At 40.9% G+C, this 25,240-nt stretch overlaps 1 protein-coding gene across 5 annotated transcripts in view; it reads left to right on the plus strand.

Annotated features, from left to right (window-relative positions):
* Window positions 1-25,240, plus strand: part of TBXAS1 (thromboxane A synthase 1) — a 160,910-nt gene that overhangs the window by 36,669 nt on the left and 99,001 nt on the right. For all 5 annotated transcript variants that reach the window (XM_041753438.1, XM_041753435.1, XM_041753439.1 and 2 more), the window contains 2 exons: window positions 7,862-7,955; window positions 10,771-10,823. In XM_041753438.1, coding sequence (XP_041609372.1) covers window positions 7,862-7,955; window positions 10,771-10,823 — 147 coding nt within the window. The remainder of the gene's footprint in view (window positions 1-7,861; window positions 7,956-10,770; window positions 10,824-25,240) is intronic.

Raw genomic sequence — 25,240 nt, forward strand, 5'->3', positions numbered from 1 at the left:
GTATAGAAGGGGAGAGAACAAGTCTAGATTATTCTTTCAAATGATGTTACCAGCAAAGAAGGAAGAAAAATAAGGCAATAACTGGAATCAAAGGAGTTTGCCTTTTTCCTTTATGATGGAAGACACTGCAACATGCCTGTATGTGGACAGGAATGATCTAATAGAAAAGGAGAACACAACACAGCAGAAAGAAGAAATAGTTGAGATCTCTGAGTAAGAGACGGGTAAGAAACAGAAGTGAAGGGGTTGGCTTTTAGACAGACAAAAGCTCTCTCATCATGATCATCAGTTAATTAGTATCTGTTATTATTATACCTTTGGTTTCAATAAGCCTGCCCTTGTTCTCAGCATATTCACTGTATATTCTCATGTGGTGGTTTATCCACAACATCCTAGCCTAGAGGGTGAGAAGGAACAGGTTAGTGGAGTTAGTGGCTACCAGCCCCTGTTTGAAATGTGGCAGACTTTGTTTCTACTTTGACTCAATCACTTAGCAGCACCATCACCTTGGGTACATTCCTTAGCCTCCTTAAGATTTAATCTCCTAATCAGTAATATGAAGATAATATTGATTTATATCTTTATATGATTGTTAGAAGGCTCATGTAAGACAATGTATAGTTCATTGTCTTTTGACAAATAAAAGTCAAAGTTCTTAGCACAGTCCCTGCCATGTAGGAAACATTAAAAATTATTATAAATTATAATAATAGTAATGACTATATACGTCTCTTTGTATGTCTGTATAAATGTATTTTTCTTGTGTTGTGACAAAACTGTCATGAGGTTAATGATTACAATAACTAGGCTTTTGTGGTTCTTACATTATTGGGGAAAGAAATACACATCAGTCAAATATTTATGTATTTATTCAGTACCCCTTCATTTTTTTTCTTGTAGTGGGTTGAAGATTATAAGCAGTTCCCCTTTCTGGATCTTTGGATTCAAATGATAATGAATTTTACTTACTATGTCTTAAGGATAAAGCTGGGCAGAACTGAAAAACAGTAGGAAGGTCTTATAATTCTAAAATATCTCCCTCTGATTTTTGCATGTGTGCATCTTATCTCACATTTTATGTTATATTCAGAAGTTTTCTATTAGAATGTAACTATTAGACAATGAAAGTACTACATTTCAAAATGTGTGGGATGCAGGTAAAGAAACACTTAGAGGGGGATCTATGTCCTTCATTTATTTTTAAAAAATACTAAAAAAATAAGTAATAAAAATTAAAAAAATTAAAAATGCTGCAAATAAGTGAGCTAAATTGTTAAGAAATTAAAACAAAGAAAACTCAAAGAAACAAAGAGTAAACCCAAAGAAAGTAGAAGGAAGACCATAATAAAAAAAATGGGTATAAAATAATGAATTAGAAAATAAACTAGAAATGATCCACAAAAGCAAAACATGGTGCTTTGAAAAGATTAATAAAATAGACAAGCCTATAGCAAGATTAATAAAAAAAAACTTCTCTAAGCAAAGAATAGAAGAAATGTCCTTAACCCAATAAAGAACATCTGTAAAAAATCTGCAGCAAAATCTCACACTCAATTTTCAAACAATAGATAGACTCTCACAGTCAGAAATATGAAAAGGATGCTCTCTTTTGTTGTTTCTTTTAAATATTGTACTAGAGGTCGTAGCCAATATAATAAGGAAAGAAAATGAGAAATTAGACAAAAGGAATAGAAACAAATAGTACTGATAGTATTTGCATAAAATATGACTGTCAGCATAAGAAATCAGATATTCCATATGTAAATCAGTAGAACTTAAAAGAAAGTTTAGAAGGATCATTGATTATAAAATTGGCATAAAAAACAAACGATGAAGTCATATGATATTTGTCTTTCTCTGCCATATGTGGGATTTAAGAAACAAAACTGATGAATATAGGGGAAGGGAAAGAAAAATAAAATAAGATGAAAAGAGACGGGAACAAACCATAAGAGACTCTTAACTCTAGGAAACAAACAGGGTTGCTGGAGGGGGGAGTAGGTGGGGAGATAGGTAACTGGGTGACAGGCATTAAGGAGGGCACCTGCAGTAATGGGCACCAGGTGTGGTATACAACTGATAAATCACGAAATTCCACCTCTGAAACTAATAATACAGTATATGTGAATAAGAAAAAAATAAATGGTGCTCCCATACATGAGTAATACCAATAACAAATATATATATATGGCAAAAAAAAGATACTCTTCTGTACATAAAATTATAAAATGTCTCTGCAGGACAGAGTTAATGGAATCAACGGAGAGATATAACACATTCATATCAATGTTGTGATAATGTTGGTACTCTAGTTTATAAATTTAATGCAGTCCCAATAAAAAATATTTCAACAGAATTTTTCGTCAAATCAGACTAATTCTAAAATATGAGAAAGATACTAAAAAGTATTACAGAATTATAATATGTAAAGTAGTGAGGCATTTCCATAAGCCAGACACATGGATCAAAATAGACCCAAGCACCTCTGTCACAAAGTTGTATGATAGAGGAGGCACTACCAATTAGTGGGGAAAGGGGACTGGGGCAGCCAGCACACTCTGTCTTTGCCAACTCTTTATAGGGGTATGCTTGGCTTTAGGGCAGGATTATTTTGTCAGGGTCCCAGTGACATACTTGGTCCAATGAGCCACCTCTCATTATAGACCCTGGCTCAACACATGACCCTCTGATTGATTTGGTTTCTCAAGTACTTGGAAAGTAGGAGCTCAAAGTAGGGACATCGGATTCTTGTTCCTGGAAAAGGACACCTACTCTTATAGATTAGTGAATGAACATTCTGGTTTGCAGGTTATATCTTAGTAGATAATCTAACTCCTAGTAATTGGGACATGAATGAAAGTACACCAGATGACTTCCAGCCCCGAGGGCAAGCTGAGAACAAGGTCTTGAGGGAATGGGTTCTAGGAAAGGGGACTGAGGATAAGGATACTGAAACAGAGATGAAGTGCTAAGAGGGGAACTGGGATGACCTCATCTAGAAACTCAGTATTTCCAAGGAGCTCCTGCCTGGAGGCATAACCGATGCAATTCCTAGGCTTACAGTTTCTGTAGTATTAATGGGGCAAAGGAAGGAGAAAGAAATAGAATTTAAAATCAACTAACAAGGCTGTAGTCAGTTATTTTCTAAATAAAAACTATTCAAAATTCGTCTGCTTATCTTCCTCTCCCTGCCTAAATGTGTGCTTGGAGTCAGCCTGCAGTCACTTATCAATGACTGTTCAGTTTCCGATTAATTATTTAACCAGTCGGTGTGGCACAAATTATGCCTGCCACCTAGATAAGCCATGGTAGAAATTAGGGGGGAAAGAAAGAATAATTTCAAAGTTGGGAAATATTTTTTAAATTAGAGAAAAAGAGATGGCAAAATGTTCTTTCTCAAATAATGAAAGAAATGAGGAGATCAAGGTACATTGATGTGTCTACAAAATTAGAAAAAAATTTATGAGAGCCTGTGGCGAAATGGATACACTGACAGTGAGACTTGCTGGGACAAACTTTCTGGATAGCATTGTGTACCAATGTTTGAATCCAGTGACCGATGGATTTCAGGTCTGGGAAACCTCCATACATAAAGTGCTGGAAAAGCTTGATGTACAGAGATATTCACTACAGTAACATAGCTTAAATTAGCTAAAAAATAAGAACACTCTAAATATTTAAAAAAATTTTTTTTATTTATGATAGTCACACACACCAGAGAGAGAGAGAGAGAGAGAGAGGCAGAGATACAGGCAGAGGGAGAAGCAGGCTCCATGCACCGGGAGCCCAACGTGGGATTCGATCCTGGGTCTCCAGGATCGTGCCCTGGGCCAAAGGCAGGCGCCAAACCACTGCGCCACCCAGGGATCCCCAACACTCTAAATATTTAATAAAAAGAATAGTTTAGTTTATTATGATACATCCTCAAGAGGAATATTATACAACCATTAAAATCATATTCATAAAGGATTAATGACATGGAGATTTTCCATTATATTAAAAGAAAATAGTAGATATACAGAGAAATAGAAATAGAAACACATTATAGAGAATGTAATCTCAAAAATAGAAACAATCTTCAGAGAAAAAACTAGAAAGAATTAGAATAAAATGAAAGTAGGTGTTGTCTCCAATAATTGTAGGTTTTTTGCCCACATTTTTGTCAAAGTTAGCCAACGTCACATTCTGCTCCCGTGTCTTAAAATCTTTTGAGAAGGTAACTATTGAACGCCTTGTTTCTAAAACATTTCCGATGTGGCCACAGTTTTTAATGGAATTGATGGTCATGCATGTTGCAAGCATAGAATAACCATGACAAAGGGCTTTCTTCTCCAAAGAGCAGGACAGGAGGTTTACCTGGCTTCACTGGAGAATCATGATTTTTATTCCAGGACATGTGCTATTTGCCAAAGGAATCTTTCAGCATTTCAAAAACATCGACAGCCTCTGAATCCTACCAAGGAGAAATTCTTTGGTAGCATTGATGAGAACACAATGGATGAACCAAGAAGTTGGTTGTTTCCAGAAGCATATAGCGGAGAAACCATTTCCTCTATAGCTGCTTAGGATATGCAATGAGGGAAATCTTGGAGGGTGGACCATCGTTTGTCTGTCTTCTCTTGCTCGAAACCTCAATCAACTCTACTATCTCTTTAATGAATGATTCATCAAACTATCCTCCCCACTTATCACAAGTAGCTTCTTTGGCTAACCAGTAGGCTGACCACTTTTGTTGACTCTATCAAGAAAGGGCTTTGTCTTGGGGAAAAGGAAATATTGGAGAATTTCTAGGCTTTAAACATTGAATCTTACTTTGAAAATGATCCATATGGTTCAATTTATTTTGAGGATGGGCAGTATAAGGCATACCACTGGCTACTGCAGGAATGTGTGTGTTGTAGCAAGAAACAACCACTTTAGTTGTGAAATGAAACCAAAGGAGGCTACCTGAAGCTACTACATGTATTTTCTGATGTCATTTTCCAACTCAAGTATCCCTAAGGTAAATAATGATAGATGTCCATAATCATAGTTAAGGGATATTTCCATTAATTCCCATCAAAGAGATGGGAATATTCTAAATATCACAATACAGTGGTGGCTGTGTGATGGTTGCATATTATCTGCTTTTCGTGGTAGCATCTGAGGCCTGCCTTTTTTGCATTTTTCTTTTGATGGCACAAGACTTAATGGCATAATTTGACATAAAAAAGAAATTTCTTCCACAATGACAATTTTTAAAGAAGCAGGAGGAAATTTTTGAAAAATTTTTTTTCATTGCGTCTCTAAAACTCATCCACGGGTATTCTCGGTGTATCAGTTTCCTAGGGACTGCCATAACAAAGTACCACAAACTGGGCTTAAAATGCCAGAAATTTGCTGTCTCATAGCTCTGGAAGCTAGAAGTCTGAAATTATGGTTTTTGCATGGGCTGTGCGCCTTCTGAAACCGTAGGGGAAAATCCTTCCTGGCTTCTTCCTAGCTTGTGGTGGTTTGCTGACCATCTTTGGTGTTCCCTTTGGTGCAACTGTGTGACTCCATTCTCTGCCTTTGCTATCACATGGGATTTTCCCTATGTCTCCATGTCTTCATGTGGCCATCCTTTTATAAGGACACCAGTCATAAGGATTAGGAATCCACTCTAGTATGACCTCAACTAATCACATTAGCAACCACCCTCCCTAAATAAGATCATATTCTAAGGTGCTAGGGGTTAGGACTTCAACTGATCTTTTTTGGGGGTGACATGATTCAACCCATAACACCCGGAGTCCATGGGTTATCCAAGGAGCCTTTTTGAGACAGACGGAGGGCAGCATGGGAACATTGGGACCAGGGAGTACGAAACACGAGTGCAGAGAAGGAAGTGGGAACAAGACAAATGGAACCCATTTTACAATTTTGCCCGGAAGTCAGGGCAGTGATCTTTCCCTGTTGATTTTGGTGCAAGGACTCTGGTTACTGATGGCAACTTTTGGCCACTTCTCATATGAAGATGCTTGAGTTCTATACTCGAGTACCGGTTGCAAAGTGAAGTTTATGGTTGTGTCCAGAACATTCTCTGCTGATGCCATATGTTTGAAAATGTCTGAATTTTGTGCAGACACACACAAGCAGTGTTTTTGTAAGTGGAGTTACATAATTAGGGCATGGACTTGCATAATAATTAGCACATGTAATTAGGCACAGACTTCTTGTCCTTTAATTAGACAATCAAGACATCTAATTACAAAATTAAGATGTAATTATGTGGCCCAAGATCTACATATTTCTTTCCATCCATTAGAGATCACATTTAGAAAATAATTCACAAAAAAAAAATTGATGAAGAAATGAACCCAGAAACCCAGATTCAAGGATGTTGAGGAAAATCTTAAGTGGACTGGTAAGTCTTCTTTGGTCTAGGTTCCTCTTAGGTGTGACGGGAGTTGTTTAAAATATCAGTCTACTTGAATGAATAACTTGTACACACTATGCTGTTGACCTTTGGGACACACACTAATGAAGAGGAATGTTGGTAAGACTAATCCGTGTAATTCACACATGGATCTTGAGTGCGGTTTGTAACCACACTTGAACATGGGCTTACATGTGATGTCCTGGGAATTCTATTCAAACCCAGTAAAGCAGTCAGATGGTGGAAACTTCCTTCCCATTCTTGGTTCTTCCTTGTGACGACTTTATAAAAGTAGACCCATTGCTCAGAATAACACAAACCAACACTTTGGTCGTGTTGTCCTTTCCCTGAATATTTGAATATTCGATGACAAGTTCTTATTTGAAGTGCTCCTTATTGGGCCATACGTGGGAAAGGGAAAGGTCAAAGACTATGGCGAACATTCCATCTTTCCAATGATAAGTGTGTGATTTTTAGAGCAGCATTTTGCTCATCTAAATTCTAGTACTCCTAGGAAGCTTGGCTATAATGATATGCTCTATATTTTTCCTTGCTCCTAAATTGAGATTTGGCTGATCTCTGCATGATGCTAAACACCAAGTTTGACTCATTAATTTTTCTGAACTAACTGAACTTTTGACCTAATTGGCTGGCTGATTAGGGATTACAGCCATATGTCCAGGTTTTTCTAAGCCAGCTCTGACTTTAACTGTGTTATCCCTCTGTTCCCATAAACTGGTGGAACATCCTAGTAATTCCAATGTTTTGACAGCTACACTGCACTTCTCAGACTGCTGCTTTCTCCTGGAAAGTGGCACAGAAATCTGTCGGGCCACGTTTCCTGGTTTTTGGTTAAGAAAATATGCTTCCCATATGGTTTCAGGCCATGAAAACAAAGACATGAAGAGGTTATAAGCAGTTGGTGATGAGGTCTTGTCTCCATGGTGTGTTTTCTCCCTCCGTATTTTGGTTTTTCTTGATTAGGCCACAGAATGTGCTGAGGGACAAATTATGTGCAGGGGTCAGTTTTGACCAGAAAAACACAAATTGCACAGGGGACTTATTTTTGCCATTGTGACTTTTTTCTTTTGCCTTGCCTTCTGATTATTGTTCATGGTCAATGCAGAAGCAAAGGAACTGAACTGGGGAGAGGTATATTTTTTAAAAACAATGAGTGTATTGATGAAAATTTAAGGTGGGGAATGGACATTTAGACTATAGCATCACTAAGGTGTCTTCCACCTGTGGATTTTAGGAATCCTCAATCTCCAGCCTGTCACTGGATCAGGAGGCATTTCCTGAGGTCTATTCCACTCACTCACCTCTGTCCCTGTATCTCTTCGGTCCTTAGACATTGTCAACTGGAAACCACTACTTCCACCTGTCCTTGAGGAGAACTCAATAATTCAGTGTATGAATGAATTCTCCAATTTTTTGGTTTTTAAGGTTTGCTTTTCCCCTCAGGTACTCCACATCAGCATTTTCAAGGTTGGAGAAGTTGGGCATCAGACATCCCAAGCCTTCTCCCTTTATTGGAAACTTGCCATTTTTCCGCCAGGTAAGAACAGTCTTCCATTGTCTTCAAGCATAAGATACACTGAGCCCATGGCAGCTTTACCCATGAAGCACTGCTTCCATCTAGGTCACCTACACTGGGCGCTGTGTGGTGAGCCCTCCCCTGCTTCAATGAATTCTCATGTGATGACAATGATCCATTGCTTATCACCCATCAACATGTGTTGAGTCCTGCCATCCTGCCATCCATCCATCCATCCATCCATCCATCCATTCATTCATTCACCCCAAAACCCACTGGCTGAGTATCTAGACATGCCAGGCCCTGGGATGTGGAAGAAGTAGAAGTTATTATGCCCTCAAGTGTGCACATGAAATTACAATATTCAGCACCGGATGGGATGTGCCCTGCACTAGATTAGGTGAGAGAGATGGTAGCTGTGATGTCCTTCAGAGGAGAGGGAGATTTGTCAGGGTTAGAATCACACTGGAGAACTTCCTGGAGAAGGAGCTCTGGCAGGAGCAATAAACACAAACCAGGTGGGGAGCAACAATGTGCATGATTGCATTTAAATGAGAAATAGGGCACAGCTTGATGAGCAGCCTGGACTGACTGGAAGCCAAGGATGGGGGAGGACTAGGACAAGCACCTATGTGAGAGAGCAACAGGCTGGATAGCTGGTGGTCTAGAAAGGCCAGCCTACTATTCCTTTTGAGCAAGAGAGGGACCCTGAAGTAGAAGGTTACTCTGTAGGAGTGAAGATTTAGTTTAAGAAGCCTAGGTGAGGGACAACTGGGTGGCTCAGCGGTTGAGCACCTGTCCCTGGCTCAGGGCATGATCCATGGTCTCAGGATCGAGCCCCACATCAGGTTCCCTGCCTGGAGCCTGCTTCTCCCTCTGCCTATGTATCTGCCTTTCTCTCTGTGTCTTTCATGAATAAATAAATAAAAATCTTAAAAAAAAAAAAAAAAGAAGTCTAGGGGAAGTGGTGAGGACTTGGCCCAGGGTGAGGGTGAAAAGAGAAGGACATTGGGGGCAAACTTAGTAGCTCCTGAAACTAATTTAGTTTAGAGAATTCAAGGCAAATGAGCCAAAGCATCGCAAAATGTTGAGCCAGGTTCACAGGGAGAATGGCCATGAGTTGACAGAAATAGAAGGTCGAGAGGGCAGCTGGTCTGGGGAGATAGCTTTGATTGGCCAGAGGGACATGCAAGTGGAAAGGTCCTGTAGGCATTTTTAGATAGAGGCCAAGCACTCTATCTTCTAAGAGTATTTTGTTTTCCTTCATTGGGTTTTCTCAGAAGCCAGATGGCTTAATCTGCGAACTCATGGTGTTGCAGCCACCAGACCCAACATCAGGAGCCAACAGATCCTGCGTGTGAAGAACTACTGAGCTAAATAGAGACTAGAAGGGCTAAGTGGGCCATTCCTGGTCATGTCTGGTCAACATCTCTCTAGGATTTCCCCACCCCCACCATCAGAAAGGCTGGCCCTCAGCACAACACAGATAACAATGTTAGGGGTTTCGTTTCCCTCTTCCTCAGTTTCTTTTCTCTTCCTTTCTGTCCAACACTCTTTTCCCTCTTCATTGTTGTTGTTGCTGTCTTCCTAGTGTTTCAAATACCTTTTCCTCACCTCCATCTCGGCGGTGGTGTGTTCACAACATTAAGCCCACAAACAGCAACCCCCCCAAGGCTTCCTGTGAGTCCCCGAGGCAAATGTGAGAAAATTTCTAAGTGTCAAAAGAGAACACACTGGATAGGAAATTAAAAGTAAATGGATTTCACATATTCCTGGGGTGGGGGGAACGATCAGTTGCATTCAGTTGAGTAATTCAGTATTAACATTTTGAGGAAAAATAGTAGAACTGTCCATGTGAAGAGAACATGGTGCTCCTGCCTCTGGTTAATTTCCACATATGCTCCTTTTCAGCTCGTCATCCTTGTATGTACAAACCTTGCCAAGTTCTTTCTAGAACATAGTAATTTCAGTGACTATTTTTATATTCATATAAGCTTTCCTTGATATATGGCAAACTTAGACTGTGAAAGTAGATGTAATAAGAATGGGATGTATTTCCATTAAGGACATCCACCTCTTCCAATGCCCCTCTACTCTCTCCTCTTTCCCACCCCTCAGATGTCTCCCATGTACTGCATTCCCACAACACAGAGATCTAGCAGTCTTCAACCTTTCATCCCTCCCTACATTTCCTCCATCTATATTTGTACATACACTCCATCCCCACTACATTACTCCAGCCCTATAGCACAAAGGGTGTAGCATTTTCTGACCTTCCACCCCACGCATATCTCTAGGTATACTTGTTTCCCACTACAAAATGTGTCTAATGTTTTGTCCTATATAAAGTTACTCTAAGGTTCTTATGTTTTGACTATGTTGTTTTCAGTTAAAAATTTAACTTGGATCATGATAATTCAGAATTTGTGATAATTTGGATAGATTCAGGCATTTACACATATAGTGACTGTCAAAAGAGGCTTTGCCAAAATTAATAATAATATAAACCAAGTTGTAGAGGGGAATGTTAACATAGTTGAGAAAGCAAACAGTTTTCAAATATTTTAGCAGCAATTACACACAAATACTTGAAGTACAGATGATCTCCTTCTATCCATTAAAGCAGAGTTGACCGAGATTTTTCCTTGGCAATATATTTTTTAAAGCTACTTGTTGATTCTAATAGTTCAAAATACTTGAAAGCAATAGAACTTGAATTCTTTTTTTATTGTTTATGTAATTGTGTTCTCACAGTTCCAGACTTTTTCTTGAATAAATTTGAATACTTGATATTTTGTTTAATCTTTTTCTTACGATGGTGCTATGTTTTCCACAGGGTTTCTGGGAAAGCCAAATGGAGCTCAGAAAGCTATATGGACCTCTGTGTGGGTAAGAGTGAACTCTACTCTTCTATCATTTATCTTGATTTCTGCATGTTCTGATAAGGAAGTAATAACCAGAATGGGGATGTGGCATGTGTTTAGATCATTTGAGGATCCACAAAGAGAGAGCCTTGCTGTATAGATGAGGCTCCAGGAGGAGGCCTCAGGGTTGCTCAAAGGGGGCCCCCATGGGAGGCTGAAAGAACATGAGCTCTCAGCCTTTAAGACCCTAACTAGTTAGGTCAATCCCTAGATGCCTTGACCATTTCTCACCACTACTGCAATCAGACACTTGAGAACAAGTCTAGTTTTAGTCTAGTTTGCCTTGAGAACTAGATGTGACTGGTCTTTTCTCATGAACTTACCTAAACCAACTCTGTGGATAAAACATCCCATCAGCTATCTGACCATATAATCTACCATCCAATACAATACACCGTGCTATTAACAATCACCCCAGGACAACAGTGGACATGAAGACTGTCCTGGATATATTGGAACATAGGGTCACCCTAGTTCTCAGCCATGTAAAGTAATAGAGCCCCTCTTTTTTTCTTGAATTTTTCTTTTTTATACCCGAGAATGCTCCTTCTTAAAAAGTTTTTTTTCAGAATCTGGTGAACAAACATATGTTAAGAGCATTTATTCTATTCAAGATTTGACAGACTTAAATCATATTGATTCTCAACATGTGTCTTTCTCCACTGGAGTCCTAATTGTTTTAGTCTGTTCTTGTATCGCTCCTCCTCAGCCACTGGGTGATTTTTAGCAGCTCTTCTCCAGACCACCAGGTCTGTGTTCACTGTTTTAGGTGCAATAAACTTCTGTTGTGTTCCTAAAGTACATGCTAATGGGGTCCAGTGGTCTGTGAACCCTTCTATCCAGTGGATCCATTAAACTTATTCTCCCAGTGATGATTTTCAAAAGATTGACTTGTATTCTGTGGAAATGGTCCCACAGTTTTGGCCTAGTTGCTCTCATTGCTGTTTAGTTATATGATCCTGCAAAAGTAATAAATTGTCATACTAGATGATCTCTGTATTAGTTTTTATTGATGCATAACAAACCAATCAAAAACACAGGGACTTAAATTGGTATTTATCATGTGCCTAAGAGGTGGCTGGAATTGATTAATCTAAGCTACACTTGGCTCAACTCAGCTGGGCTTTCTGGTGTATCCGCTGGTCCTCTGGGCAGGTAGCTCATTTAGGGCAGGCTCAACTAGGGCTCTGCTCCATATACCTCTCATCCTTCTTGAAATAGCGAGCAACCAGGGAAGGCTCTTCTCAATGTGAAGGCAAATGTTCAAGAGAGCAAACCTAACAGTGCAACAACATTTTAAGTTTCTGCTGCATCATGTCTGCTAACATCCCATTGGCCAAACCAAGTTATATGCCCAGATTCAAAATCAGGACAGGAAGCACACTCTGCCCACAGTGAGGCTGAAGTGAGTCATTGGCCAAGCCTGACATCGATGGGGCAGGGAGGCCATTCCTCTGATGGAAGGGCAGGGAGGTGGTGCATATCTTTCAATAATGAGCAACTCTACTTAATCCTCTAAGATTTCTTTCAGCTTGGTCTTTGCTTTTTTTTTTTTTTTAAGTGCATAGCTTCTTACTTTAAGCATGATAGATACTTAATAAAGGCTCAAGGGATTGACCCATTTACCTGTCTTACTTTTGTGCTGCTCTATTGCTTTTTAAAAGTTCTCATTCCAGTTCTCTTTTTCCAATGGTCTCATTCTGTGGTTGACTTGACACTGACCTTGGAGACTGTCCCATACATTGCTGAGACACAGCACTGACTCAGAATGACAGAAGCTTCCCTAGAATTAGGAAAAAGGCTAAGTTTGAATTCTAGGAATCTGTTCCCTTGAGTACTTCTTGTACTGATTTTTCAGAGTAAAACACTTGGGTATTTTAAAATAATTTTAGAATGTCAGATGAAGAGTTTAAAGGGCACTATATTAACTGGTGGGTGGTGTGGTATGCATGAATGTATGGGGGGAGGAGGAAGAGAGAGAATTAGTTTCCTTGACGACAAGATGTCCAATCAACTTTTCCCCCAACTTTAAGTTAACACCTTTTATTCTTTTCATTTCAAGAAAACGTAAATCAAAGGGAATGATTTCAAATGAGGTTTTAGAGATAGAAATTGCAGTATCATCTCCACTTTTTGTTCCCACCTCTGGTGAAAAGGGGAAAAAGAAAGGTGATGGCATAATTTCTTCATACAAAGCTGTCAACTTTTTTCTGCTTTAGAAAAAAAGATGAACCATATAATGCCAACTTCTTTTTGAACATGTCCATTCCTGAATTTGGAGGCAAAACGGTGGTGGGGCAAAGAGTTGACTAGGCTCTGTAATCTTGACGTGACTCAGTGTGCTCACCTTTTAAAATGAAAGGGATGGATGAGCTTATATTTAAGGTCCTTTTTAGCTCCCCCAAATTATTTTGTTACTTAAATTTTCACAAAATCTTTTTGCTGGTTGGGAATGTCAAGGATAAACTACATTTGGTAAAAGACCCTTCTTTTCCAGTGATTCCATGTAAGTTATAGTAATTTTTAGACTTAGAAAATATAATCAAGACCAGATTGGTCCTCTTAAAAATTCAAATGATAGACTGATTGATTCACCATTTGGCAAAGGAAGCCCCACACTGTTGATGCCATAAAGAGAACCACTGTATTGTTAGGTGACAGGACACTACTGCACATTGGGAGAAACATGGACAGATAAACAGAGAGGATCTCCTCTTTGCTCTGGACCTGAGAGCCAAATATGGGGATCATTATGCTTATTATCTGGTTGTTATCATTAGCAACCCAATCAGAGTTTGGGTCCCCAAACTGGAGATCAGCTCCTTATCCATTTTCCCTCCCACTCACTGCTATGGGGAAGATACTGCTAGAGAAGCTTTCTGCCAAGAAGGGTTGACAACATCACTGTCTATTGTTACCACTACCACCACCACCACCACTGAGAACAAAATGTCTTTACCAAGTATCTAATTATGGAGCCTGCTTTGCCACGCGCTGTGCGGATAAAACTACACATGTCGTCTCTGCTTCCTTTGAACTTGAATGTAAAGCAGATGGACTGGCATGCATACCTATCCAGTTTTTATTCACAATACTTGATTTGAACTCTTTTGAATTGCACAGTAGTACCCTTGACAACATAATAGGAAAAAAATGCAAGGCTTTACTGCTTTAGAGAACACGCCGTCAATTAATGATTACGGGTTGGCTCCTTCACTCTGAGTGTGAGCCCCAAGGTGGATTTATATTCCTCCCCAACCCCTAAAAGAACAGTATCAGCATAATCATCATACATTTGTGATTGGGTATAAACAGGATGGAGATTATTTTCCCTTCCAATTTGTAATTGACTTTATAATCCAGTGGATGACAAGCTATTACTATTAATTACTTTTTTTAAAAAGAGATTTTATTTATTTATTTGAGAGAGAGAGAGAACAAGCAGGAGTGGGGGTGGGGGAGGTGCAGAGGAAGAAACAGACTCCCTGCTGAGCAGGGAGCCTGATGTGGGGTTCAATCCCAGGACCCTGAGATCATGACCTGAGCAGAAGGCAGACACTTAACCGACTGAGCCACCCAGGTGCCCCATATTACTATGAATTACTTATAAATACTAATGGCACCTAAGTTCAGCTCATTTGTGGCTCCTAAAGCCTCCTATCCAAAGCTTCTTTACACTTCTCTCTTTTAAGTGATAGTTCTGTAGCTGTTCTTTTATTTGGTCTCATCCCACCTCTTTTTGCCCTCACATCACTTTGACCTTGATTTCTAGTATAAACTTAGTTTCCTCTTGTTGAATTTGATTTTCATGCCCCTTGGCATTCATCATCTCTGCCTCTCCATTTGATTAGTGGCCCCTCATTCCTGTATCCCTTTATCAAGCCAGATTTGTTCAATGATCTCATATATTCTCATTAGAATATTCAGTTGTAAGTAAGTAAGAATGCATATTGTATATAATTCAGAAAGTACAAACAGTATATAGGAACAAGTAAAACTGACTCCCTTCTTGGACCCTTAGCCACTTGTCATCCACTGGGTTATAAAGTCAATTACAAATTGGAAGGGAAAATAATCTCCATCTTGTTTATATCCAATCACAAATGTATGATGATTATGTTGATACTGTTCTTTTAGGGTTTGGGAAGGAATATAAATACACCTTGGGACTCATGCTGTGACTGAAGGAGCATGTGATTGCCATTAAAATGTGGTGGTCATGATTTTAAATCTTTACCACTTGATGGTAGCTTTGATTTGTGCTTTTTAAATTACGAGCAAGCTTGGATATCTTTTCATATGCTTGAAATCCATTGCATTCTGCATTCTGAAGAATTCTTTGCCACTTTTCTGTTGGATTAGTGATCTTTTCCCAATTTAGTTGTAGAAGCTCTTTATATATATTAAAGAAAATAGCCCATTACATCCATATACATTGCAAATATTTTCTCCAGTATATTGTTTAACTTGGTTTATTGTGAAGTTTTTCAATCAGAAAACATTTGTTTTCTTTTTATTGTTGAGTTTAATCAATTTTCATGGTTTCTACATTTTGGATCTTACTCAAAAAATATATTTTTAACTTTCATTTTTCTAGTGTTTTTTAAATTTCATTTAAAAATTATATATTTAATACATTGGGAATTTATTTGAAGCTAAAGTTAGGAGGCATTCACTCTTTTTTTTTCTCAGATGGTAGTGTTCCATCTGGAAATTCATCCTTTTCCAACTGAAATGAGTGTCATTTTTATTATTTATTAGCTCCCATATATATTTCTGACTTCTGTGCTGCATTCCCCTGCCTAATCACATGCCAGCGCTGCACCAAATAACCTCATTTGGATATCATGCATGTAGCACCTTCTGGTACCTAGCAGCAGTAGAATGTTCTCAATGTTTTTGCAAGTTTTGGAATCTGAAGCAATCTCTCAGGGAACCTTGAGCCCCTGAACTGGAAAAAAAAAATCAATTTAGCAAACAAATAAGGCTTTGGTATAAAAGACCTAGCACTTAGACACAAGGTTCATGCCCACAGGAGGTAGAGGTGTCTCATATGCTTCCAACCTAGAGGTTTTTAGCACCATTTTTATTTAATTAACTAGCACACGTGAACTAATAGCACCTTGTCACCAGGCAGTGAGAAAGTTGAGAACTTTGGGATACATATGAAAAAGCAACGAAAACAGTAAGGTCATTTCAATGTTTTTTAAAGCTCGGATTTTGTTGTGCCTAGGAGAGTGTGTGTGCTTCAGGAGTGAGTACCATAGGAAACCTTCTCAAGGAAGCACTCTTGGCCATCACACTTGCGTACTTTGTAGGTGTGGCCGCAGAGCAGCACCCACAAGGTTTGCTTTAATGCCATCAGATGGCTATGTTGTCAATGTATGGGATATTTGCTGGCCTACCTCCATAGATCCAGAACTCTGGGAATGAAAAGGCTCTAAAGGACTGAGCCTGCTGCAGCCCTGTGCCCCCTAGTTGTTCCCTAAGAAGATGCAAGGTGGAAACTGAAAATGTGGCCGAGGATAAGGCAGGGTGGAAACTATTGCCTTTTTGTTCAAGAAAATACTAGTGTTCAGACTCACTCCTGGACAACTGATATGGGGAGAGGGTTCTCCTTTTTAAACTGGACTGAGTTCAAGAGAAGCATACATAGGTGTTGAAGGGTGGCGGAACTCTTAGGTGGGAATGAAGCCACTGTTGCAGAAAAGTTGCACAGATGCTGATGCTTAGGATCAAATATGTAAGTTTCTGTGGTTGATTTGCAGAGTGTGCCTCAGAACGAGTGTCTTTTACTAAGTGTGTGACCCCAAAATGTGACTCAGTTTTAAGAGGAATTAATGAAAATGAAAACTACTCTGACCACGGAGAAGACACGATATCCCTGAAACTATGGCATGAAGTACAGACATCCTAAATTATTTTAACATCTCTGGTCATGAGGCCTGACTAGGGGCAATATTTGGGTCTCCTAACTTGGTAAAAGTTGAGTCTTTCATGACAGTGTGGAAAACAAAGCTTAGACTCACCATTTTCAAGTAATATGAATCTGAAAGTGAAATTAGTATGAGACCTGGTGGTCCATATGCCATAATTATTGAGAATCATTCAGTGAGTTAAATATCAATATTCTCACTGGTCAACAGAGATCAATCATGAACCATCAGCTTTCAAGGGTACATTTTTAGATGAGTGATTACACTGGTATTGCATTTTAGGGGGCAGTGCATTGTTTTATTAAAATATATATATTTAATTGGCTGATATTTTTTCTAGAAGGCCTTTAAGAGCAGGAAGAAAGTTGTCAGCAGGAAAACACATGACAATTATCATCAATTGAAACATTTAGCCCAATAGGTAGAATTATCAAAGCAACAATTGTCCTAAGATTTATCTTAGGTGACCTAGACCGGAAAGAATGGGATGAATTCCATTAGCATTCCACTTCTCTTGAATCAGCCTTGCATAGACTTTCCACCTCTCCTCTCCGAATCATGGTCTCTTGTTATTCCCAATGGTGAATTACCACAAAGTGTCCATTCTTCCTGGTGGCTTGAGATCACCTTTTCTCCCCCTAGTCTTTATCCAAAGACCTTTCTGAAGTTTACCCATTTTTTCCCGGATTTTGAATCTCTTCTTTTAGCCGCTATTTCACACCACTTCCTTCCTCCCTCCCCCCCTTATTCAATGACAACCCTTAGGTGGTGGTTGCTGCATAGTTAAATGACTACTACTGTCCAGGAGTTAGGATCAAGGGTCCATATTAATTCCTCTTCCTTGGGTGGCAAAACATCAAACAGAGCATGCCAACTTACAGTAGAAAACTGGACTTCAACTTCCAGCCCCCCCAAAAAATTAAAAAATTAAATTAAATTTAAAAAACAACATCAAATTCTAGCTCCCATTCTCTTATCTGCTACTTGTTAGTTTGATGGATTTAAGTCAATCTCTTCTCCTCTCGAAGCCCCAGATTTCTCAAAATAAAATGAGGGATGTGGACTATATCAGTGACTCTGACCCTTTAATTTTGGGCCCTGGTGAATAATATATTTTGCATGGTGATCCAAGACACACACACACCTGAAATAAAAGTCTTACAAAAGAACATCTTATTTACTATAAGAGGCACATTGACCTATTCTATTATATTATTTCATGAAAAACAAAGCAAAACAAATACAAGCTGGTCACGACTCACTAAATCGGTTTTATAACCTCTAGTAAGTCAAGATGAGCAATTTGAAAAGCAAAGGGCCAGATGATACCTGAAACCCTTGCCAGCTCTAAATGAGGTGGCTACAAACCAATGGCTCAACCCCAACAGTCTGCACTAGAAAATTTTTATAAGCCCCTGCTTTTATGGTGGTTTAAGACTCTGAGAGATCTCTGACAAAATCTAGCAGAAGTAGAATAGAAGCTGAAACCATTCCTCCAAAGGTGGGGCTTTTGCCCCTGACTACAGAACCAGAGCTAGCACGCGATGCCACACAGCACCTTACTGCTGCTGCTTTAAAAATCGCAAATTCAGGCATTATTACAATGATTTCCCAATCTTAACCCAGAATCTTTCAAGCTAAAAAGTTTAACAAAGGGATGCCTGGGTGGCTCAATGGTTGAGCGTCTGCCTTGGCTCAGGACGTGATCCTGGGGTCCTGGGATCAAGTCCCATATCAGGCTCCCTGCATGGAGCCTGCTTCTCCCTCTTCCTGTGTCTCTTTCTCTCTGTGTGTGTCTCTCATGAATAAATAAATAAAATCTTCTTTTAAAAAAGCTTAACAAGGGATCCCTGGGTGGCGCAGCGGTTTAGCGCCTGCCTTTGGCCCAGGGCACGATCCTGGAGACCCGGGATCGAATCCCACATCGGGCTCCCGGTGCATGGAGCCTGCTTCTCTCTCTGCCTATGTCTCTGCCTCTCTCTCTCTCTCTGCGTGACTATCATAAATAAATAAAAATTAAAAAAAAAAAGATTAAAAAAAACATTTAATACTTTAAAAAATAAAAAATAAAAAAATAAATAAATAAAAAAGCTTAACAAAATATAGGGGTTGACAATTTAAAACATCTCTCTGTAAGATTTTTGCACTGAGTGTAAATATCTAAGTAATTCATGTGAATATCCTGTCTCAGCTGGTTTGGCCCTCATTGCTTACTTCTGGGAGATAAGACAGCAGAGGCAATGGCCTAGAAACTGGAAGTAGCCCCATTCACTGGGGGTGACCAGGTATGGAAAACTGACCAGGCTATGGGTGCTGACCAGAGCAGCTTCCAGCTGGTGAGCAAAGCACAGTGTTTAAAGGGTAAGAAATTGGCAGCTCCGCATTCTAGCAAACACTGGCCAATGTGAACAGTGCAGGAGAAAGCTGCCCACAGAGAAGGTGTCAGCTGGATAATAATCAGACATCCATAAAAGCAGGACTCAAGAAGGCACGTCAGTGGACAATAGGGCCCCAAAACAGGGTGTTCCAGGCCCTGAGAAAGGGGTCGGGGGAGAGACCTGAGAACAAATCACACACAGGCACTCAATCTAAGACTTGGGAGCATGATGTGAGGTGCAGAATGCAGAAACCAGACCCTATCCTTGTTATCAGCTGGGGACAAGAGATCTATCCTGGCTGCAACAGATCAAGGCTGAGGACAGGACGTTGGGGACAGGCTGGGACTGCAGGTGGGGGATGAGCACTTGGCTGGGAAGAGTGGAGGGCTCAGAGGCAGGAAGTCAGCCTCAGATTTTCAGTTTTACACTCCTCGATATGCGTTCCCCAAATCTACCACTAGAGCAGGTTCAAGGTGGAAGGGAGCTCATTCTCCATCAGTGACAACCACGTATGGCATCAATAACTTCTATATCCCCAAGGTGACAGCCCTGCACAAATGTGCCCCCAAACAATAGAACATCTCAAATTAAAATTGCCTAAAAGCTCTATTTCCAGCTAATATTTTCAAATAATAAATTCCATATTTAATTGAATTGTACCTGCAACAAATCCAAGTTGTTCAACCCAAAATGCAAAAGAGAATTATATAACCTAGTCATGAATCACTGTGGCATTTGCCAAGGCATTCTCCCATCTGGAAGCAGGTCCAGATAACACATGGCATTACGCAGACATCATGTCTAGAACTCTTTTCCTCAGATACTCTCAAAAATTGCACACACTTACCCAATTCTTACGGCTCTCAACCCTAATTAATTGAGAATGCAAATAGCATTCGTAGTCTGTCCAAAAAGAAGAATGACAAACCCTCTTTGATTTCATGATTTTAAAAAAGCCATTACTGAACTCAAAGGAGCAACTAATTCTCAATTTACACAGAGCTTAAAGTTCCTCTTCATCCCGATATTGGGAGCGGAGAAACTTTTTTCAAGTTCTTGGAACCCTTAATGGATTAACAAAGAAAACCATTTTAAATCTTTGTTACTCACATAGGACAGAAGGCAAAGGCATCTAAATGTCTACACCAGATTAACTCTAGATATATAGTATAAACTTTCAAACAAACAAAAAAAATCACTTATCACACGAATTTGAAATTCTACTAAATTTTGCATTATCAAATTTATCTTTAAAATGAAGCATATAGGGGCACCTGGTTGGTGCAGTTAGTTAAGCAGCCAACTCTGTATTTTGGCTCCCATGATGATCTCATGGATGGTGGGATCGAGCCCGAGTCAGGCTCCATACTCAGCGTTGGGAGGAGGGGAGTTCTGCGTGAAGATTCCCTCCCTCCTACCCCTCCCCCCACTCACACTCGAATGCTCTCTTTTGATAAATACATAAAATCTTTATTGAAAAATAAAATAGGGGCACCTGGGTGGCTCAGCGGTTGAGTATCTGCCTTTGGCTCAGGGCGTGATCCCAGTATGGGGATCAAGTCCTGCATCAGGCTCCCTGTGAAGAGCTGCTTTTCCCTCTGCCTGTGTCTCTGCCTCTCTCTGTGTATCTCTCATGAATAAATAAGTAGAATCTTTTAAAAAGTATATAAAATAAATAAATAAAATAAAATAGGCCATATTCTCTTTCTTCCTCAGGACCCTTCAATTTTCTAGATTTTGGGTTATTTACTGTGCATTCCAATTACTCCTGGTCAGACTTGTGTGTGACACTTCCGCAGCTGTGCACATGAGGTAATTCCTAGTAAGGGACTGCCAGGATTTACGATGCCTGCATGCCTGGGGCAGATCATGGCAACTTAATTACTAAAATAAGTTCCTTGATTATTGTTTGCATCTCAAGACCATGCTCCTCACAACTTCTCCCCCATCACACCCCCAAACTGCAAGAATTTTGTGACCTACTATACGAAATTTTCCACTTGGAGTGAGGCTTTCAGTGTACTGGCCTACTGACGAAGGCCTGATTCTCTGACATGCTCTCCAGGCTCCCCACATGAACCACTAGGGAGGCACTATTAGCAAATGATGCTATGTTGGCCTCTGTCTAAAGAGGAACTCATAACCTTTGCCCTGGGCCTTTGGCTGATGGATGACCCATCACCACATGGTAGGTGGACATGGTGGACATGGTGAGGGTGGTCTTTTGTGTTACAACACCTACCAGCACCTCTTGATACTACTCAGGCTACAGGGAAAGTGGACATCCAGGTATTATCAAGACTTCTGCCCTCCCAACAGGACCCCCCCGGGGAAGGATATCCAGGTCCCATCAGGGTCATCCCCCTCCATCTTTTCCATTGCTAATGCAGTGTCCGGTGCATATTAATCACCAGAGAGGCCATTCCACTTTCCTTTAAAGGGTATCCCCAACTCTCCAAGTTCTCTTCTCAGATTCATGGGCAGACCAAGGGATGGTTTTGCCTTATGACTGACATGGCCACTGGATCCTTCCCAAAGACTCCACCTAAAGATTCTCACCTGCTTTCCCAAAGTCTTAGATGTCTCTGCTAGAGCTTGGGTCCCTCAGGCCATCCCACTTCTTTGTCCCCCTTAGCCTGGGAACCCACTATGATGCTATCTCCTGAGTGGACACTTAACATCCTGAGGTCTGCCCTCCTCCAAATCCATACTTGTTATTGAGCACTGTGGGCTTCAGTGTCTGAGACTCCACAACTGATACCCACAGAAGAAAGATTTCATCTAAGTAGGTGGAATGGGTGGTGGCAAAATACAACATAAAACACCATCTGAATCCTTTTTAGGTGTACAGTTCAGCAGCATTAAGTGTATTCACACTGTTGTACAAACATCTCCACCACTCATCTCCAGAACTCTTTTCATCTTGAAAAACAAACTCTATATCCCTTAAACAAAAACTTCCCATTCCCCCTTTCCTCTAGCCCCTGGCAACCACCATTCTACTTCCTGGACATTATGCTAGGTGAAATAAGTCTGTCACAAAAGGACAAATATGGTATGATTCCACTTATCTGAGGTTCTTGGAGCAGTCAAAATCATAAAGCCACCACAACAAAAAAGCCCTCCAGCCAAATGTCCATGTCATCCTCAACACCTGGATCTGACCAGGCATCAGGGGACCCATAAGTCCCACAGCCACAGGATGTGGAGGCAGGAGAGCCCATTCCACCTACTTCATCTGTCTGTGGACACTTGGGCTGCTTCTGCCTTTTGACTATTGTGAACAATGCAGCAATGAATATGGGTGCACAAGTAGCTCTTCGGGACCTCACTTTCAGTTCTCTTGGGGATATATCCAGAAGCAGAACTTCTGGATCATTTGGTACTTCTCTTTTTACTTTTTTGAGGCACTGCCCTACTTTTTTCCATGGCAACTGCATCATTTTACATTTGGAGAATGTAACAATGCTTTACTATTCCCTCTGACTGTTGGCTACATGACCACTACTTCTTGCCTTCAAACCTTGAGAGTGAACTCCAGGCGAAACTTAAACTTTCTCCTTGTGCTCTGGAATCCAACTGGTCAATGTGAACCACACATTTCTAATTGGAATGCATGGCCTCAGTCATCTTGCCCCGACTTCCTGTTGACTATAGGCCAGCGAGCACATTCCTTACCAGACTAGCCCTGTTATCAACAAATGCTTGAACTGCACCATAAATTCAGTTCGTTTTAATAAATTCCCAGTAGTCCCCTCCCAGAGCCCCTTCTCCTCTTATCTCACTCTCTGCCAAACTCTTTACAATTTATGTGTTTGCTTTTCAATTCTGCTTTCAGCCCCTCCAAGTTTCCTCCTTCCTGCCAGGTCACTGTAGCCTTTGTGTCTCGTATAAATTTAGTCCTCTGTGTCTGGGACTCTGGTTGATTTCTCCTTTCTCCATCATAGGGCCACTCCTCCTCACCTGGGCACCGGCCCTTCACTATCTGGCCTTCCCACCTTAAGGAACTTGTCAAGATCGTGGTCTTGCAATTTGTAGCTTGTTCTTGTTACTTTTCCTTCCCTGTGTTTCTCAGCTATGTCACAGGCATGCATTCAGCTTTGTGATGATTGGCTGGAGGACGCACACTGAAAGCCCCCCGCTCCGTCCTCACAGCGTCTGCACTGATGTGCACTTGCAGAGAGAGGCTGGAGGGCTTCACAGCCAGTCATGCCAAGGAGGGATGGCAGGTGGCCCCTGGAGAAGAGTGCACTCAGGTGCGTCAGCCTGTGAGGAGGTTGCAGGGGATTTTGGCTGAGATAGAGATAGGGAGAGAGTACCAGCCAAGGGTGTGCTAGGCAAATGTGATCTTGGGGGCCGTGATAGAGAGCATGACCTTGGCAATGCAGGGGAGGAGTCAGACCCAGCCCTGGTGCAAAGGAAGTGGCTTACTGGAAGGAAGTTGTGCAGATGCCAGAATAGAGAAGCACAAGGCCAGGGGTGCGTGGTGGTGGGAGGGGGCCAGAGGAGGAGGGAGATTATAAACAGACAAACAATCCTTCTAATGGCCCAGGGGAGGGATGATAACGATTTGGCCCATCAGAAACGTGAGATCGATAGGAGAAGGAGAATTTTATACAGGAAACATCCCGCAGCGTCCGACACGAACATTCACCCATCATCAGGAAAGAAGACACGCATCAACCCTCACTGCTGAATGCCGGCTTTGAGTTCTGGAGGGAAAATGATCATTGCCCGCAGACAGAGGAGGGGAGGATGGCAGAGGGCAGCTCCGTGTTTGCTGCCATCAGTCACAGCTACAGATGAGCCACGGGATCCCCAGTGACTTTAGGGGCAAAGCACCGTAAGGATCACGGAGCTGCATTAGGAAGGCCACAGGAGGGTGCGAATCCCAGAACATGCTCAGAATCTGGAGTCTCCGGCCTCCCCTCCTTCCACAGTCTAGCATCGCTGTTTCCCACAGAGCGTCCTTTGGACCATTTCCACGGACTATAATAATTGTCACGTGGAAAATAAAAAAAGGGGGGGTTCTCCTTGGTCAAATGCTGCAAAACGCCAGGTCAGTCGAAGGAACACAGGTCTCTTTACCGTGGGACTTCTCAGAGGCTTTCGTGTAATAACGTGCTTGGAACATCTCCAAGTGACACATTTGGTATGCAGGGTTTATTTGACCACAGAACTTTCTTTGTTGTTGTTTTCCAGAACGTCTCTTGGGACTAGAATATGGAGAACTGGCTTTGAGAGAAAACACTGATCTAATAAATAGCCTTTTACTCCCAGCTATTCCACATGAAACAGAGCCATTGATGAGAACAGCTTACTTCACCATTGATGAATTATCAGGGTTGCAACCAGTAATTCCTAATTACCTCCACTTCAAGATTTTCTCTGTCTCTGTCTCTCTGTGTGCGTGTTTGTGTTCATTCTGAGACGCTGTGGAGAACAGGAAACACGGTGCCATGCGTTTTGCATGTTTATTCATTCCCTTTTATCCTCATACCTTTCTCTCATTCCCTTCCTCTCCCCAACAGACAACCATTCCATTGTCCTTAACATGTATTTTTTTGGGCACACGTTCTTGCAAACTGTGTGTTTGTGTGTATTGTCTGTAGCTCATATCAATGGCAGTGTCCTCATTCCCTGCTTTGGTTCTTTCACTTGGTGACATGCTTTGCAGACTGTCACATCACTGGGCTCCCATAGAGCGTGTGGCCTCCATCCATCCTGCCTGTCCCCTCTCCCCCCAGAGGGGACACCTGATGGCCTCCAGCAAGCAATGTTGCAGTGGGACTCCTTTTACGCTTTATGGACTTGTGTGTGCATTCTATGGGTATATATCTTGCCTTTATGACTCTAAGAGACATGTATCTTTATTCCCTGGGGCCACTTACATAGTAAATACCAATCCATAACTGTTTTCTGGTATCTGGATCGCAATACCTCATGTAACCATCCCAACAACCTTGCAAGTTTGGCTGGGCTGACTGCATTATCCTCAATTTATATGGAAACATATATGACAAGAATAAAATGTGGTTGGCAAGAGGTGAGTGCAGGGCTGTGCAAGT

The sequence above is a fragment of the Vulpes lagopus genome, chromosome 4 (assembly GCF_018345385.1).
Source record: "Vulpes lagopus strain Blue_001 chromosome 4, ASM1834538v1, whole genome shotgun sequence".
In the NCBI taxonomy this organism is placed as follows: Eukaryota; Metazoa; Chordata; class Mammalia; order Carnivora; family Canidae; genus Vulpes; species Vulpes lagopus.